Source organism: Kryptolebias marmoratus, linkage group LG21, assembly GCF_001649575.2.
Source record: "Kryptolebias marmoratus isolate JLee-2015 linkage group LG21, ASM164957v2, whole genome shotgun sequence".
NCBI classification, from domain to species: domain Eukaryota; kingdom Metazoa; phylum Chordata; class Actinopteri; order Cyprinodontiformes; family Rivulidae; genus Kryptolebias; species Kryptolebias marmoratus.
Window position 1 is genome coordinate 12,591,472 of NC_051450.1, and position 15,564 is coordinate 12,607,035.

The window sequence follows — 15,564 nt, forward strand, 5'->3', positions numbered from 1 at the left end:
AACCACGAAAGATCACGTGCCGACTTTTATCACGTCGTATGTGTCTCAGCCTGCGGAGAGCAACAACACATGGCCACTGGACACCGCTGAAGTCATTTTTCAAGTTTAAAACGACAGCGCAGCGTGTACCAACTGGACCTCTTTTATCATTTTGAAAACCGCCAGACAAGGTCTAAGCATTAAGAGACTTTTAGACGTCACCCAATGATTCATGGCCATGAGGCTGAAAGTAAAGCAGGTTTTATCAAGCCTCCTCAGATCTGGCACATTTTGCACACACAGGTGAACCACTTAATACCACGTACTGACTTTTGAAACTGAAAATGTGATTAAAGACTTGAAACAGAAGCGAAAGCGTTGTGAGCCCACTTTGCTTCTCATCATTTATAGTACTATATAACGTTTAAGTGGCGTGAGCTAGCAACCTCTGACTAAAACTAAGCATTTGTCAAATTTATTTGTAGTTTCCCTTTTGCCATGTCGAAAAATGCATTTGACACATTTTGGAAAAACATCCCTTCATCTTAAAACAAAATGTCACTTCATAAATGAATGTTTTAATTTTAAGATGAATAGAAAACAAACATTAGCCAATTCTAGGCTGAGTATTCCTTGAAGGACTGCATATCACCCGCTGCCTTTCATGCATAGTGTTAAACTGAGACCATCTTATGATAAAAATGGATGGTTATAGCCATTATAGCCATTTAGGTCAAACCTTGTAAATGAACGATCTCATGCAATATTGCAAGATCTCTTGAGATCTGTTAGAGCTCAAAGTATGTGTTGTGAATGATTTTCAGCTACTGCCACACACAAATTCAGCTAAATATCTATAAAACTGACTCAGTTATAGCCAGTTTTGTGTTTGCTCATATTGATTGGCTGCAGCAACTATGTTGAATTGGGTTGGCTCCAAAAGTTAATCAGTCGTAGATGTAAAACCACTGAGTACTTTCTGAGCGTATCATTAAAAACGATTCAGTGGTTCATGAGATATTTTATTAACAGACAAACAGGGTTGAGACCAACTGTTAATACCAAAGTTTTAGGCAAAAATGTTGTCCAAAAGTATAGTGCTTAGAGTATGTGTCATGAATTAGACTCAGCTGCTGCCACACCAATTTTTAGCTTAATATCTGTACATTTGACTAAGTTTCAGCCATTTCTGTTTTTTCTTTTAAGATCAGTTGGCTTGAACTGGGTTGATTCCAAAATCTAATTGGTTGTAGATGTACATCCAGTGATTACTTCCTGAAAGTCATTGAAGTTTGTTCAGTGGTTCATGGGATAGTTTGCTAACAGGCAAGATTGACTCCAACGGTCAATGGCAAAGATTTAAGTACAAGTACCCAAAGTACAAGTTGGGGATCAGTCTCAGCTACTACCAAGATTTGACTAAGACTTCTACTGAGAATATGATGTGGTAGTAGCTAACAGTCATCCCTAACACATACTTCAAGAGCTAACAGAACATACACCATCTTGGTTTAAGACTTTGACATGCAAAGCGTTGGGAAATATGCGTTCCTTAAAGGAATGCTACTTTCTTATATACATAGTTTTAATTTTGAAGTTAACTGATGGCTCTTTTTAACTATGATAAAACTAGTTTGCACACCTATTATTGATCTGTTCGGAGCAATGATTTATTCAGTACATAAATAAAAAATCGTTATCTACTCAAAGCAAATTATTCAGAACTGGTGGGAGGATGTTCACTAGAGTACCAGTGAGTTTAAGAAGGCCAAACACTGATGTAACTCATGGGAAGACAATGATAAGGCACGTTTCCTCTGAATTTGTTCAGTTACACCTATTGTCTTCATGATTCAAGCTGATTCATCACTGTCAAATATCACAGACTGACATTTTCCTGTGTCATTTGAGGCCAAGAGGAAAAAAAATCCCATCAGCACAAGTCTGTTTGAGCAAAGGGAAGTTGACGATTACTTGGTGATATCAAGACTGAAGGGAAACAATTACCAGGAATACATCATGGCTGACGACAGCAAAATGAAAGCAAGGCAAAAAAGAAAGTCCCTGTGGTGAAATATGTCCTCATCATCGGGAAAGCAGTAGGGTTTGAGATTTTTCACATGAAAATCTTCTGAAATCAGTTATTTGGTTATGTTAAACTCCGAGCTGTTTGGGCTCTTGTTGAGGACCTAAGTAAGGTTGAGTGGGTTTGTTTTCTCGCAGTTTCACTTCCCACCTTCAACTTTTTCAGCCTCATAGTGTGTCACAAGCACTCTGCTCAAGAGGATGAGCGAGTGGTAACCTTACCTCTTCAGATTTCTACCAAATTTTGGTTGCGTTTCTCGGTTTTGATCACAGGCCCAGGGAAACGGCTGTGTCATGATCAGATCGCTGTTTACCTTCTGGGAAAAAAACGTGAACACTGACAGGTTTCACTCAACCTGTCTACCAACTGCCAAAGTGCAGTCACACGAGCGCGTTCTTCTGATCTGTGGCAACAAACACAGACACCGTGAAAAGGAGAGTAACGCGCTTGAGTTGATGTGAGAGTTTCACATGTAGAAAAATAATTCAGCGTCACATCCGATCCAGTCTTAAAATGTACTGAACAGTTGATTTATAAACAGATTGCGGAAAACGCTACAGCAAATCAACTGTAAGAAACACAAAAAAATGACTATACCTCAGCCAGTTTTACACAGACTGAGCTCAAATTTGATGTAGCTGAGCAGCATCCGAACACATACGCCGAGCACTACACTTTGCGAAGTATTTTTGCTTTAAACTTTGACATTTACTACTAGAATCAGCTGATTGTAGGTGGGTTGCTCTCTGAAAGTTTCATTCAAATTTGCCCAGTGGTTCATGAGATATTTTGCTAAAACAACAGACAAAACCCACAGAGACACAGACAAAATCATTATCACCCTTTTGCCTTTGGCAGTGGGCAATGAATATCCTCCAATGGAACATCTGCAAAGAGCTTCTCTTTTTATATATATAAATAAGGGAATTACCCAAGTATCATAATGAAAAGCAAAAGCAACAAAAGCAGAAAGTACCAAAAAAGTTCACAAACACAAATAGCAGAGTCAGACGCTGTCTGAGCATCATAGCATAGAGTAGATTTCATCAAACATTTGTGATAATACAGACGCTGACAGCCTGCTGCTGACGAGACCCAGGGACACACCGCTGAGAGCTGTGACCTTTTAGGAAGACCTCTGTAAGACAGAGTGGGCTGAAAAGCGTTCACACTTTCACCGTTTGCCCCAAACCTTTTCTACTTTAGCGTTTGGTAACGTGACGCAGTCAGGTGGGCACACACGGGTCTTCTGCTCTCCAGATTCCTGACTGTGTTTTTCAGCTGTTACCACAGTGAGGCTTAGGGAAATGCCTGCGTCGTGATCAGATCGCCGTTGATAGTTCATGTGAATTTTGTAGTTCTCTGTTTCCAGAAAAGTTTGAGCAGCAAATTCACAAATCGTCCAGACATAAAAGATTATCTCAAACCTTATTTATCACCAAAGGCATAAGGAAAATAATGTTTTTGCCCCGGTTTGTGTCTGCTCAAACACACACAAACTGTTAGCAAAATATCTCTTAAAGCACTGGATGGATTTCATAGAAACTCGCAGACAGTAATGATACCACGTGCAGCTGAGTAACTTCCGGAGCGACCCAAAACCTAAGCAAACTTAGCGGACACAAAAAAAGGTTGTAGTTATGAAACAGCGGGGTTTTTGGAATGCAGTCTGTGAACGTTACAAACAAAATGGCGCTTCAAAAGTGGCTTTGAGAGCGTAGAAATTCGCCGAATGACAACTCCTCTCTCTGAAAGCTGCAGTTGCAAAAACTTCGATACCGGGGAAACTCTTAGAAATAACAAAACGCCAAGAGGCCATAGATTAGTCACCAGCATGAGGTTTGACCAAACAGCATGTTCTGTGCCACAACAAAAGATCTAATCACATTTGGAGCTTTGGTTTCTTGCAGTGAAGTGATAATAGTTTCATTTATGTCTCATGCCTACTCTTAGCTTTATCAGAGATGGTCACGATATCCCAGGATGTCCCTAACTTAGGAGATGGAGGCTCTAGCCCCTTTATAAGCTCGTACTTTTATGTTTTTGGATCAAATTGTAGTCATGTACCACAAAGAAAGGCCTCATAAGATTAACCATCACATCACTTGGGGCAGCTGTGGATCAGTGGTTAGAGTGGTCATCCTCCAATGAGATAGTTGGGGGTTTGATTCCACCAATATGCCACATGTCGAAGTCTTCCATGGCAAGACACCGAACCCCTGATTGGCTCCGATGTGCCCCATAAGTGTATGAATGCAATCTAAAGCACTGATTAGACTCTATAGAATGATTTATTCAGATTAGCTTTGTCGAGATGTAGCAGAGTGCTGTGTGGATGTGTGTGGATGGGTAAGTGAGGCCACAGATTGTGTTGGAAAGGGCTTTGAATGGCCTGATTGGCTAGAAAGGTGAGATATAAGAACAGCCCACTTACCATTTTACCATCACCTTACAGCCTGGTCGCTCTGCTTATTCAGAGAAAACTACTTCAAGATAAAATGAACAGGAAAACCAGCACAATAAGGGTTAATTCTGAGTCATACTGTCAGCGCTGTGGCAGCTGTAAAACAAAGAGTTTGAGATAAATTTCTACAAATGCTCTTAATGGATTTCAGTGACGTTTATAGTACTGGTGCTTTCAGGATGAGTTATGGTTAATCTGATTACAGCTTGAAGCGTTAGGGCTGATCTTTTGAAGTAGGTTTTTGTATGAAAAGGTTACGAACAGTTATTATCTTACCTGTTGCAGATAGCTCTTTGGAGAGTCTCAGTTTGGAGAAGTGGAGCAGGATTCTGACCGGACTGAGAAACCGATCGCTCATCTGAGCGGCAAAACGCCAAAGTGGATTGCTGCCATCCACTTTGGTTTGTGCGAACGTGCCAATGCTTTCTTATAAACCTTTGGGTTTCTGTCAGTTAGTCGCTTGTTTACAGGTGCAAAAAGAGGCCGAAGCAGCTAGCTGTAGCCCTTCTGGTGCAGGCTGGGACACTTTCAGCAAGAAAATCATAACATTTCTACTGAATAACGACCTATTTTGAAAATGATGACGATGTAGAGGTTTGTGTTATGGCATTTGCATGAACTGCTATGAAGTCTTTGAGACTGGAGTGGCTTTAAAGGGATAGTCTGGCCATTTTTGCCAATCTGACAATCTGTATCCATTGCTAGTACCTTATCAGTTGTGACATCAGCCATAGAGCACATAAAGAAATGTGCCTGATCACAGCTGGTAAAGCATTAACCATTGATAACTATTTGACAGAATATTACTTCAAAAATGACCAGACTATCCCTTGAAGACAGCAGTAATCCATTTAGGTCTTGGCCTCAATCCTGGTACCTTGCCTGGTACTTTTTCTTATTCCACTAAAATTAGTTTTCATTGTTTAGAGGAGGGAGAAACATCACATCGGACGATAGCTTTCATTGCGAAACGCTGCTGAAACTCACACCTTCCAACATCTGCTTTGTGATTCTGAAGAAAAAAAAGCCAAACAACAGAGAAGCTCTTTGTCTTGCGAGTGAAACTGAGAAAACCCCTTTGATGCCAACTCGGCGAGCAGAAAGCGGCTCTGGATTGAGTGCGCTGCACACTCACATGTATTAACTGTTGCCCCATGTAGTGGGAAAGTACTGTTACTGTCGCAGCCTTCAGCAGAGCGAGAGATCTGGTACTGAGAGAAGGTTGTCACCACTTCCTGTACCTGCTCGCTGTGATTTATTTCATGCACTGTGAGATAAACTGCGAAGGTGCTGCATCCTATCTGAAATTCTCATCAGTTTCTCCCCCACTTTCAGCTGCATACGTGCATGCAGATACTAATTTAGATGCACAAAAACACAAAATGTTTACGTCCTAATCTTTATTTTAGTGCAGGGATGAACCTGCAAGGAACTAAGCCAGCGTAATTATCCGTGTCAAGCAGTGTGACTGTTTTTTTTTTGGGTATTTTTGCTGATTTACACCCTTTTGGTTCTCAAGTAAATCATGCGTGCAAACTCCTCCTTGATGCAAAACTATCACACGTTTATGTCAGGACATTGTGGCTTTATGAGTTTCACTGAAAACAACACGGGGTTGACAGTTGACGGCCTAGTGACCACTTTGCGTCTTATCCTGTCTCAGTCTCAGTCCACGTGACACGTTAGCAAAGATGTTTTCTCGAGGAGCAGGCGAAGTGTTAAAACTGCACGGCGTGGAGGATTTTTTTAGGCCATTGTAGGGTTTTGTAACTCAGAGCTTACCTCATCTGGTTTCCTGATCATTCATCAGTTCAGGAGCAGGGGGGAGGCTTGTCTGCTGTGTTTTTTGCCATTTGATTTCAGATTCAGCATTAGATTACGTAGCAACGACGGATATGGCAACGCCTCTGCTTCAAATAGGAAAGCAAAAGTTTGATATCTTATAGGAAGAGCGAAGCACAAAATTATTTTGGGCTAAAAGTGCTTTTTATAAAGCACCACAGCAGCAAACAGTTAACTCACCTGCCATCTTTCATGGCAGCATTTAACACGAAGCTCATCTTGTGTTGAGAAATGACAGAATTCTAACTATTTTGGTCAAAGTTGTGCACACGCTCATGCAATAACTCACATGATCTGTTACCTCTTGCAGTATGTGCTGCGAATGACTGTCAGCTACTGCCACACAAGATTTTAGCTCAATATCTGCTAAACTGGCTGAGTTATAGCCATTTTTGTGTTTCCTAAGGTGAATTGGCTCTGGCAGCCATCTTGCATTGGGTTGACTCTTAAAGGTAATCAGTTGCAGAGGTACTTTCAGGGATTACTTTCTGAGAGTTTCCTTCAAATCTGTCCACTGGTTCATGAGATATTTCGCTAACAGACAGGCACAGTTGACTCTAACAGTTTGTGGCAAAGTTTTGAAAACTGATCTCATGCTATCAGTCCGTGCTTGAAGTATGTGTTGGGGATAACTCTCAGCTACTGCTACACAAAGTTCAAGCTTAATATTTGTAAACCTGTCTGAGCTAAAGGGATTTTAATCTTTGCAAAGGTGGCTTAGCTGTGGCGGCTATCTTACATAGAGTTGAGTCGAAAACTTAATCAGTTGTAGATGTTAATCCAGTCGTTAAATTCTGAAAGTTTCATTGAATTCCATCCAGTGGTTCATGAGCTAGTTTGCTAACAAATGCACACAGATGAAGGCAAAAACATTATCACCCTTTCGCCTTCGACAGGAAGCGTTAAAAATCCAAACAGCCTTTAGAGGAATTATTCAGATAGATTTCACGTTTCATAGTTTAAACATTTAAATAGTTGTGATGCATTCAATTGATTTATTTATCATCTGTATATTATAGCAGTATGGCGCCCCCTTGTTGAATCCAGTCCAGTTCTTTAAAATCCTACAATCAATATAGTTCAGCTTTACTGTTTTAACATTAGGCTGATTTCCCTCTAAACCAAATGTCTAAAAATAAAAGGCTTTTGTTGTCTATTAGAAATACGCTAATTCTTTTGTAAAAATGTCAAATACTCATAACAAAAACCAGCAGCACATAAACTTAGTCAACTTTTATTAGGCCGTATTTTGCACACTTGAGACAAACGCACATCTAGCGTCACAGCAGATGTGTCACACTCTACAAGAGCCACTTCGTCATGAAAGTCATGTAAATACAGCGATACAAAAAATACACAAAGTTTCCACACAAAAAAATACTCTATGCCCTTTAAATCTAGACGCAGGCGCGAAAAGAAGGAAAAAAAAAAAAAATTTGCTTTAAGTTCCGACTTCCACGCAGTATTATATTATTGGGAATAATCAGGAGTGAAATGCTATTTTAAATGGCAAAACAGACCGAAGGGCGACCTGAAGCATCAAGAAGCGTCGCTTTTCACTAAACGAACTAAAAGATTCGCTCGGGACTCGGCCCTCGCCTATTAAAAATGGATTTCAAGGTGCTGCTGAAATTAAGACAAGGAAATATCAGTAATTTATTAACCGGACTGTTAGGTGTTTCCCCATTCGACAAAGATGAGAGCAAAGCTTCCGACAGAGCTTCTTTCTGTCCATTTCAGCAAAAAGGACAAGGCCCCTTCGAGCAGGAAATTGCATAGAGCACTGAGGGGAGAGTTGTAGCTACTGTAAGTTCAGACAGGAAGAAAACAAAAAAAGGGGGGGAATTCAGTCGTGTGTGCAGCCAACCTACCAGCCCCTGCTCTTTCCTAAAGCCAATACGTACAGAAAATGGCAGATAAAGTAAAAATAATTCCTTGTAGAAAGACCGTTTATCGCCTTTCTTGTCTGAAAACACTGGAACTGACGGTTTCTTGTCCACACCGCGGTCGCAAATTTTGGTCCTGTCTTCCCGGCTGAAGTGTGTAGAACTCATTCGTCAGGCTCATACCTGAAACAGGAAAACAGGACAATTATTTTATTTTTTTTACTTTACTCCTCTGATCCGGCTTGTAACCGAGCTTTTCAAGCTGCGCTCTGGCAGTTTGCTTCGAGCGAACGGCGAATACTCGCTTTTGCAGTCGTTTCCTAATTTCTTTGATCTGCTCGTTCTTCTTGGTTAGGATCTCCTTCATGTTGCGGTACGCGGCCGTTTGCTGAAACTTCTTGTCCAGCTCCTGTGCACAAACCAATGAGGAGTCAGCTGAGCGGTCGACCCTAGTAATATATTGTTTGAGACTAGGCAGAGATGACGTAAATACGGTGATGCTTGACAAGCGACGGACAAAAAAAAAAAAACTGAAACAGCGGTTCAGGGGCAGTTTGTTTTGAGGGAAAGAAGAGCCTTTTTTTTTGACACGGACTTTGGACTTTCTAGGGCATTTTGCAAACACAAAACCACCAAAGGTAAAAGGGGGAAACCCATGAATACTGTGTGACCTCTTGAAAAATAGTCAGCTGCGTGATCTTATGACACGAGGGACAGTTTCTGCCAGCTTCCTCCATATCGCTGGCAGAAAGAGGAAGGCTGTTGTTAGAATAAACACCACTGCAGTGGCACGCTCCCCGCTGCGTCACACCAACTGTACCTGAGCTTCTTCACTTGACAAATTGGCGCTTGTTAGTGTAAAATACCAAAAAAAAAAACACTTGCATACCTTCTCTGCTAAGGCCAGCTGCTCCTGCACTCTTAGAAGCTCGTGTTTGGCGGAGATGAGGTTCTCCTGCAGGTCCTTCTGCGACGCGGCGTTGGCGCTGAGAGACCTCTCGTAGTCCTCCTTCAGGGCTGCTACCGTGTTCTCCAGACTGCTGATCTCCTGGGTTGGAGCAGCGAGCTTGAAGGCAGAAGGAGGAACCCAGTTAAGGTTCGGGAGGCCTGAAAGGCTGATCGTTGCTAAAACGAGCTGAAGGCACAGACTCTACGAGCTGTGTTTCCAACAGCAACAGACAAAAGTAAATCAGGTGGATACATACCATTTAGCTCAAAGTTAGCAGATTAAAGCAAATGGCAGCAAGAGTTTAGATGAAAATGAAACAAAAAAAAAAAAAGGAATATAAATAAAACGAAAAACATTTGTGAACTGTAACAAACGGATTGTTTTTGTTGCCAACAAGACTTGGAGCAGTACCTGCTGTTCGCCTTGCAACTTCTGGAGGTCTTTCAGGGCTCTCTCTACCTTCGTTTTCCCTTCTAAAGCACTCATGGCCTGTGGACATTCATAAAAAAATTTTTTTTTAAAACTACCGTTGTTACCAGTTTCAAGAAAATAAATAAATGTGGCTTCTTTAAAATTTCACTTCTATACCTGGGATTCTAAAGTCCGAAGTCTGGCTTTGAGTTTGTCGTTTTCCTCCTGTAGTCTTGCTATTTCCTAAAATAAATTAAAATGACAATAACTGTGTTTAAAAGGTTTTAATAATGGCAGGAGAACTGCGATTACCGCATGTAGCGTTACCTTATTGAGAAGTTCCGACACCCCGCCTTCATTCAGCGGCGCCAACTTGGGTTTGCTTGGTTCTTGGTTTATCTGGAAATGAAACGAACGAAAGACTCAAACGCACGGGAATACGGCACGTTTCTGTTGTCCATGTGCGTGTAAATAACCTAACTAACGGGAGCAGCGTAGAAGGTAGGGACTGCAGGCCCTACGTGTGGGGAAGAGCACGTTTATGCGCACCTTATTGGTGGTTTTAAAGTCAGTCTTCTCAAATTCAGCCACTTGCTCTAAAAGCTCCCTATAAATGTGCAAGAAGAAAACAAATATTAGAGGAAATCATTTCAAAAGCTCATCAAAGGCAGAGAAAAATGCTTAAAACAAGGTCTTGTGTGTAAAATGATCACGATGCGTATTTTGTGACACCATAGCAGGTAAATCTGTTGTGTAACCTCAGTGCTCATATTTATCGTTGCCAGCATTACAATCTACTATTTAGCGGTTGCAAATGTTTGGCAAAGAACAGTGAACACCCTGTTTTCCGTGATGGCAGTTTAGCTCTTTTGCTATAAGACACATGGTTGTGGTGAGCTGTAGTGTTCTCTACAAAGCTCATATGTGGTTTTTTAAAAAGCAGCTGAAGACACGTAGATCGTGACAAGGGGCGTATTCCTGGCTTTAGAAAGCTATTCAGTCACGTACAGCTGTAGCCTGTAGGGGAGAAAAAAAAGGGTTTATAGGTTGTTTATCCACCCACCATGTGCATAATAAAAGCAAAGTATCATCTTCAGAATGCGGGGTTTTCAAGGTGAGAGGTTGCAGAGGTCAGAAGTTAGACAGAGTTCAGAACTGAGGGCAGAGAGTGCATTCAGATTTGTGCGCTGGAGAGGTTTACGCCGATCAAACAAGCCAACAGCCTGAAATCATGTTCTGAACAAAAGGGTGTGTGACCTTTTGCTCGTGTCATGTGTGGAAATAAAGCAAAGGCAAAGTATTCCTCACACCTCTGACAGGTTAAAGTGTAAGTCTAACATTTTGTACTCCTTTTTTTCCCATTTAGCCCCTTTTTTAGCTCTAAGGTATCAATACATTAAAGCCAGAAACTCTCATCTTTGCAGAAATGTCAAAAGTGCAACATTTTCAATGGTTCAGATGTGATTTATCTTTGTTGATGGTATCACACGGACACATCCACATTGCTCAAGAATTTGCTTAGAAATCTGAAAGAAAGAAAAGATTATAGCTTCTCAGGTACTCTCTGAATACTTGTTAATGAAAATCAAAAATGTCTTACTTGTTGTAAGTCTATAAATGCTTAGTGAATTTTAGAATGTTGAATTGTTTAATTAGAACATTGCATGTAAGAACATCTTAAAGCGACACAAGAATAAAAGCTGAGAAATGTCACATATATTTTTTCCCACCAGTCTTTGATTGTCAGTGAAACTCGGGCATGTTTGAAAAGCGTGATCAGTCTAAATGTTTTGCTGTGTGTCACTCAGATAAGGAGTGCAGTGGAAATGTGGGGTAACAGACAAGTATGTAATAAAGGATGGAAATTCTTTTTTTCACTAGGCCTCAAAAAATAAAATTAGAAAGCTTGTCGGGTTCCCTTTTCTTTGTTGGTTGTTTTGTGTTTTAAATGACTGAACCATAAAAGGTGGCATTTGTGGTCTTCAGACTAACTGAATGTCAGTTTTAAAACACAGACTAACGGAAATATGTAACGGAATAAACATGTGTAATGGAAAGCAGATAAAGTAAATGTAGATCAGTGACCTTTTTACCTGGCAGATGACATGTTGTAAATCTGAATCTAAACCATGCTAAGAGGAAGTGAGATACAGAAAGGTACAAAGTGAAGATTTTCCCCCTCATGAACATGTTTACATTTCGAGGACTTTATGTTTCATGCAGTGGCATGAACCAGCCATCACCTTTTTCTAAATAAAATGCACAACTAGAACAAGGAAGGTTAAAAAAAAAAAGATTTCACTATTAATTTTTTAATAGATAAATGATGATAATAAAAATAAAGGTAGCAGTATTAATAGTAAAACAACTTATATTTTTTGATTTATAGGATTTCACATTAAGCCCTGTTTTTATTGCCTTTCCTTGGATAAGAATATGACTCTGTCTGTTAAACTGCTTCAAGATGTTTGTGGATTTTTCACTCGGCAATCCTCGGGACACCTTGATCCCCTTCCCCTTTTTCTGAAGCCCACCTGTTCTCCAGCTCCGAGATGTCACTCTGGAGCCGAAGGTAAAACTTCTCCGCCTGGGAGAAAAGCTGCCTGAGCAGCAGCACGTTGGTGTGGGCCGTGTTGATGAGCTCCATCTCCACCTCCCCACGCACCACCATCTGCAGCCCATCCAGCATCTCCTTCACTTCGTCCACAGTGAATGTGTCCTCCACCAGCCTTCAGAGAGGAAGACACCAACAAGCACAGATGTTATTACATGAAAACCACTGCACTGCTTTGTTCATTAAAACTCCTTTTAATAGATGATGAGGTTAAAATCAAAGTAAGGTGCACAACAACAGAATTTACCTGCTATCTTTGAGCTCCTCAAAGCATGAGTCAATAGTCTTGAGCCTTAGGACCCTCTTTGAACGGGCAAATCGCATGTAATTGATAATTTCATTCTGATGATGTTCATTAAACCCAAAGTCAGCCTGCATGGAGACAAAAAGAAAGAACCTCGATGCGAAATGTGTGCCAGAAGAGACAGAGTTGATGTAACAGCAGCCACATTTAGCTTATTAGCTAACTTGAAGAGGATTTTCTCTTGTGTTGCGAGGCCTCTTCACGTGAGCTAGCACAGCTAAAGACTCTTGCTAACATTAGCTCTCCTCCCAGCTGAAGCACCACGTTTCAAAAACAGCCTTTCAAACTTCGAAAACCAAACAGGTGTCAAACACCGCAATCCACAGCAGCTGCTTACCATGATGGCTGAGTATCTTGTAGTCCGAGTTGATCCAAAAGGATGACTCTGACTCTAATTCAGGTAACGCAGGGAGCAAACTAAAAACTAGAACCAATGTGCTGGACTCGAAATCCAGTAAACTTCCTTATGTGTGCATTTAACTCGATAAAGAGGCTAAATTCGCGTTATACCATAGCCGCGAGATTATCTTAAGGAACTGCTAGCCTAGCTATCCAGCTAGTGTTTGCCTCGAGAATGCCTAGGCAACAGAATATAGCGTCATCACCTTGGTTACGGGAGGTGCGTTCAATGGCGCTATGTACAAAATGGAGCAAGATGTAATATGAACGATATATTGCTTGAGTGGAAAAGAAGTTGTATATGAAAGATGCTACGCTTTTATCATAACTAAATTTTTAATACCTAAGTACTGAAATTTTGTCTTTCCTCTATACTTTCGGATATTTTTTTGTCATCGGCTAGACTACGTCAAGCTAAACATATAAAAACATACATTTGTCCGTTTGTCTTTAAATGTGTCGTGACTGCCTCTATATCCTCCTGACTACCAGGAAAAGAAATATTGTCCAATTACCATTTTTTTTTAAATTCCACAACCTTTGTAAGGTAATTAGAATACTGAAAACATTTTTTTTGAAAAAAAAGTTTTTGTTTTTGAAATATAATGTGTCCTCTACAGTGGACATTGGAACGCCATACATTTGAAACTAAACCTCGATGCCAACCAGTTTGTCCCAAAGAAAATATCCAAACATCAACATCAGAATGAATTTCACATTGACAAAACTGTCCATCATCGCAGTTCTTTTGCTTTCCTGTGCTTAATTGCTATGATACTTCCAAAAGCAATTCCCCTTCTTGGAAACACAAAGGAACACTTTGCACTTTGTGCACATCACATGTTTTGCCCGTGCAGCCAGATCTGCAACACCTTGATGCATGTGTTTTGTCCACCATCTCTGGAAGATGGATGTCACTGTAGTGTCTCAGAGCTGCATTTGGCTGTGGTTTCCACTTTTGACATGGAGGAGTGTAGTCATCTTCGCTGTCACTTCCAAATCCTGATTGGGCCCAAGTAATCAACTCCTCAACAAGGAGCAGTTTGAAGTTAAGCAACTTCAGTGGTTTCTTCCCCAGAAACTGGCAGTCACTCGTATACTGAAGCCACGAGTTGGTGATTGCCAGGTCAAAAAAGTGGAAAACTGCACCACTGTCCATTTCCGAGTGCGAGAAGCCATCCTGTAGAAATTTAACATTCAGTCAACCAAGTCCACGCCACCCATGTTGGTGTTGTACTCAGCAATTGCCAGTGGCCTTGACAACTGGACAAACCTTTTGTCTTTCTTGGACCATCTTCTGCATGTGTACTGAGGTTCAATGCCATAGGCAGAGGATGCCATAACAACTGGCTTGTTGTCCAACCACTTTATGACAGCAACTTCAGGATGGTTGTCAGACCTTCGTCTGACAACCATCTCTGATTCACCTCTGCCTTTCTTTTTGAAGGTCTTATCCCCTATGATCACTCCTTTGGAACCCTGTTACTCATGAGCGTTCCAGTTCCTGTCAACCCTTTTGTCATCAGGGTGTCAAGGAGGTTGATTGTTGTAAAGAACCTGTCAAAGAACAGGTGGGTTCCTTGAGGAACAGACTCTGCCAAATGAAGAACAGATTGTTCTCCAATGCCATTTCCTCCTGTAACTTGGAAGGTAGTCTTGCCTTGGTAGACTACAAAGTCTAAGACCAGACCAGTTGGTGCAGCCAAGACAAACACCTTCAATCCAGTTGGGCTGAGATGTGGACTGTCTTGCTTCATCTGACTCTGCATCTGCTTGCCCTGCCTGAATTTCATCCTCAGAGCTCTATGAATCAACGTCCTCTGCTTGTGCCTGAAACATTGCATCTTCACCTTCTTCATCAGACACATAAATATCTGAGTCTCTATCAATAATTCGCAGTAAAATTCTCTCTGCTTCTGAGAACGACTTTCCTTCTTGTGATTTAAAAAACTCAACAGAAAAAATGGAACAAAACTGAGGAAATAACTACAAATGTCCACTACAGAAGACAATTTTTTAACAATTAAATACTATGATAAAATACAGTTCAAATACTTCATAGAAGGTTTTAATATGTTGCTAAGAGACTTATATAGAATATGCCAACAACATTTTAAACCAAAATTTGCACAACAAAAAGTATTATGCACTTACTTTTTCTCTTCCCATAAAATGTGCTTGTACTGATGAACGCCATTTTTCTGAATGAGGAAAAGGAAGGTACAAAAGCCCCATCCCTTCGCATTTGGTATCATTGAAAAGCCCTAAATGTCCTCTGTAGATACCAAAAGGAGTTAATTCAGTAGTATGCAGTGGGTGGGAGATATTCAAGTTTACAAATGTCCTCTACAGAGGACAAATTTGAACTACTGGTAGTCAGGAGGATATTTATATATTTTTTACTTATTACATAGTAATATTGTAATATTTGAGCTTGTCTATTATTACTGACAGTTGTTTTAAGATATATTTTTGAATCCAAGAAATGTTTTTCACAACATTGTGTGTTGGCTTAAAGATGATTGATTGTGCAGTAATGGTTTTTTGACTCTTTTTCTTGTGTGTACACAAAATTCTCTTTTTTTTAAAACTCTCTACACATATTATCTACCATAATTATGAAATTATCT

General features: G+C 40.5%; 1 protein-coding gene across 2 annotated transcripts; it reads right to left on the reverse strand.

The window, feature by feature from the left end:
• Window positions 1-7,589: 7,589 nt before the first annotated feature.
• Window positions 7,590-13,129, reverse strand: lztfl1 (leucine zipper transcription factor-like 1). 2 transcript variants are annotated; one of them, XM_025003896.2, is made up of 10 exons: window positions 12,873-13,129; window positions 12,479-12,603; window positions 12,152-12,346; window positions 10,167-10,224; window positions 9,945-10,016; window positions 9,795-9,860; window positions 9,618-9,695; window positions 9,147-9,305; window positions 8,563-8,666; window positions 7,590-8,440 (listed from the first exon to the last, which is right to left on the reverse strand). In XM_025003896.2, the coding sequence occupies exons 1-10, from the start codon at window positions 12,873-12,875 to the stop codon at window positions 8,422-8,424; spliced, it is 879 nt and encodes a 292-aa protein (XP_024859664.2). In that variant the 5' UTR covers window positions 12,876-13,129; the 3' UTR covers window positions 7,590-8,421. The 2 variants fall into 2 exon arrangements, with proteins under 2 accessions (XP_024859664.2, XP_017261822.1); XM_017406333.3 differs by having other exon boundaries at window positions 9,147-9,323; window positions 12,873-13,127.
• Between the last annotated feature and the right edge of the window lie 2,435 nt (window positions 13,130-15,564).

Coding starts and splice junctions, on each gene's coding strand:
- lztfl1 (XM_017406333.3), bottom strand. Junction 9,861..9,944: donor TGTCGGAACTTCTCAATAAG/GTAACGCTACAT, acceptor AATTTATTTTAG/GAAATAGCAAGACTACAGGA. Junction 8,667..9,146: donor AGCTGGCCTTAGCAGAGAAG/GTATGCAAGTGT, acceptor GTTTGTGCACAG/GAGCTGGACAAGAAGTTTCA.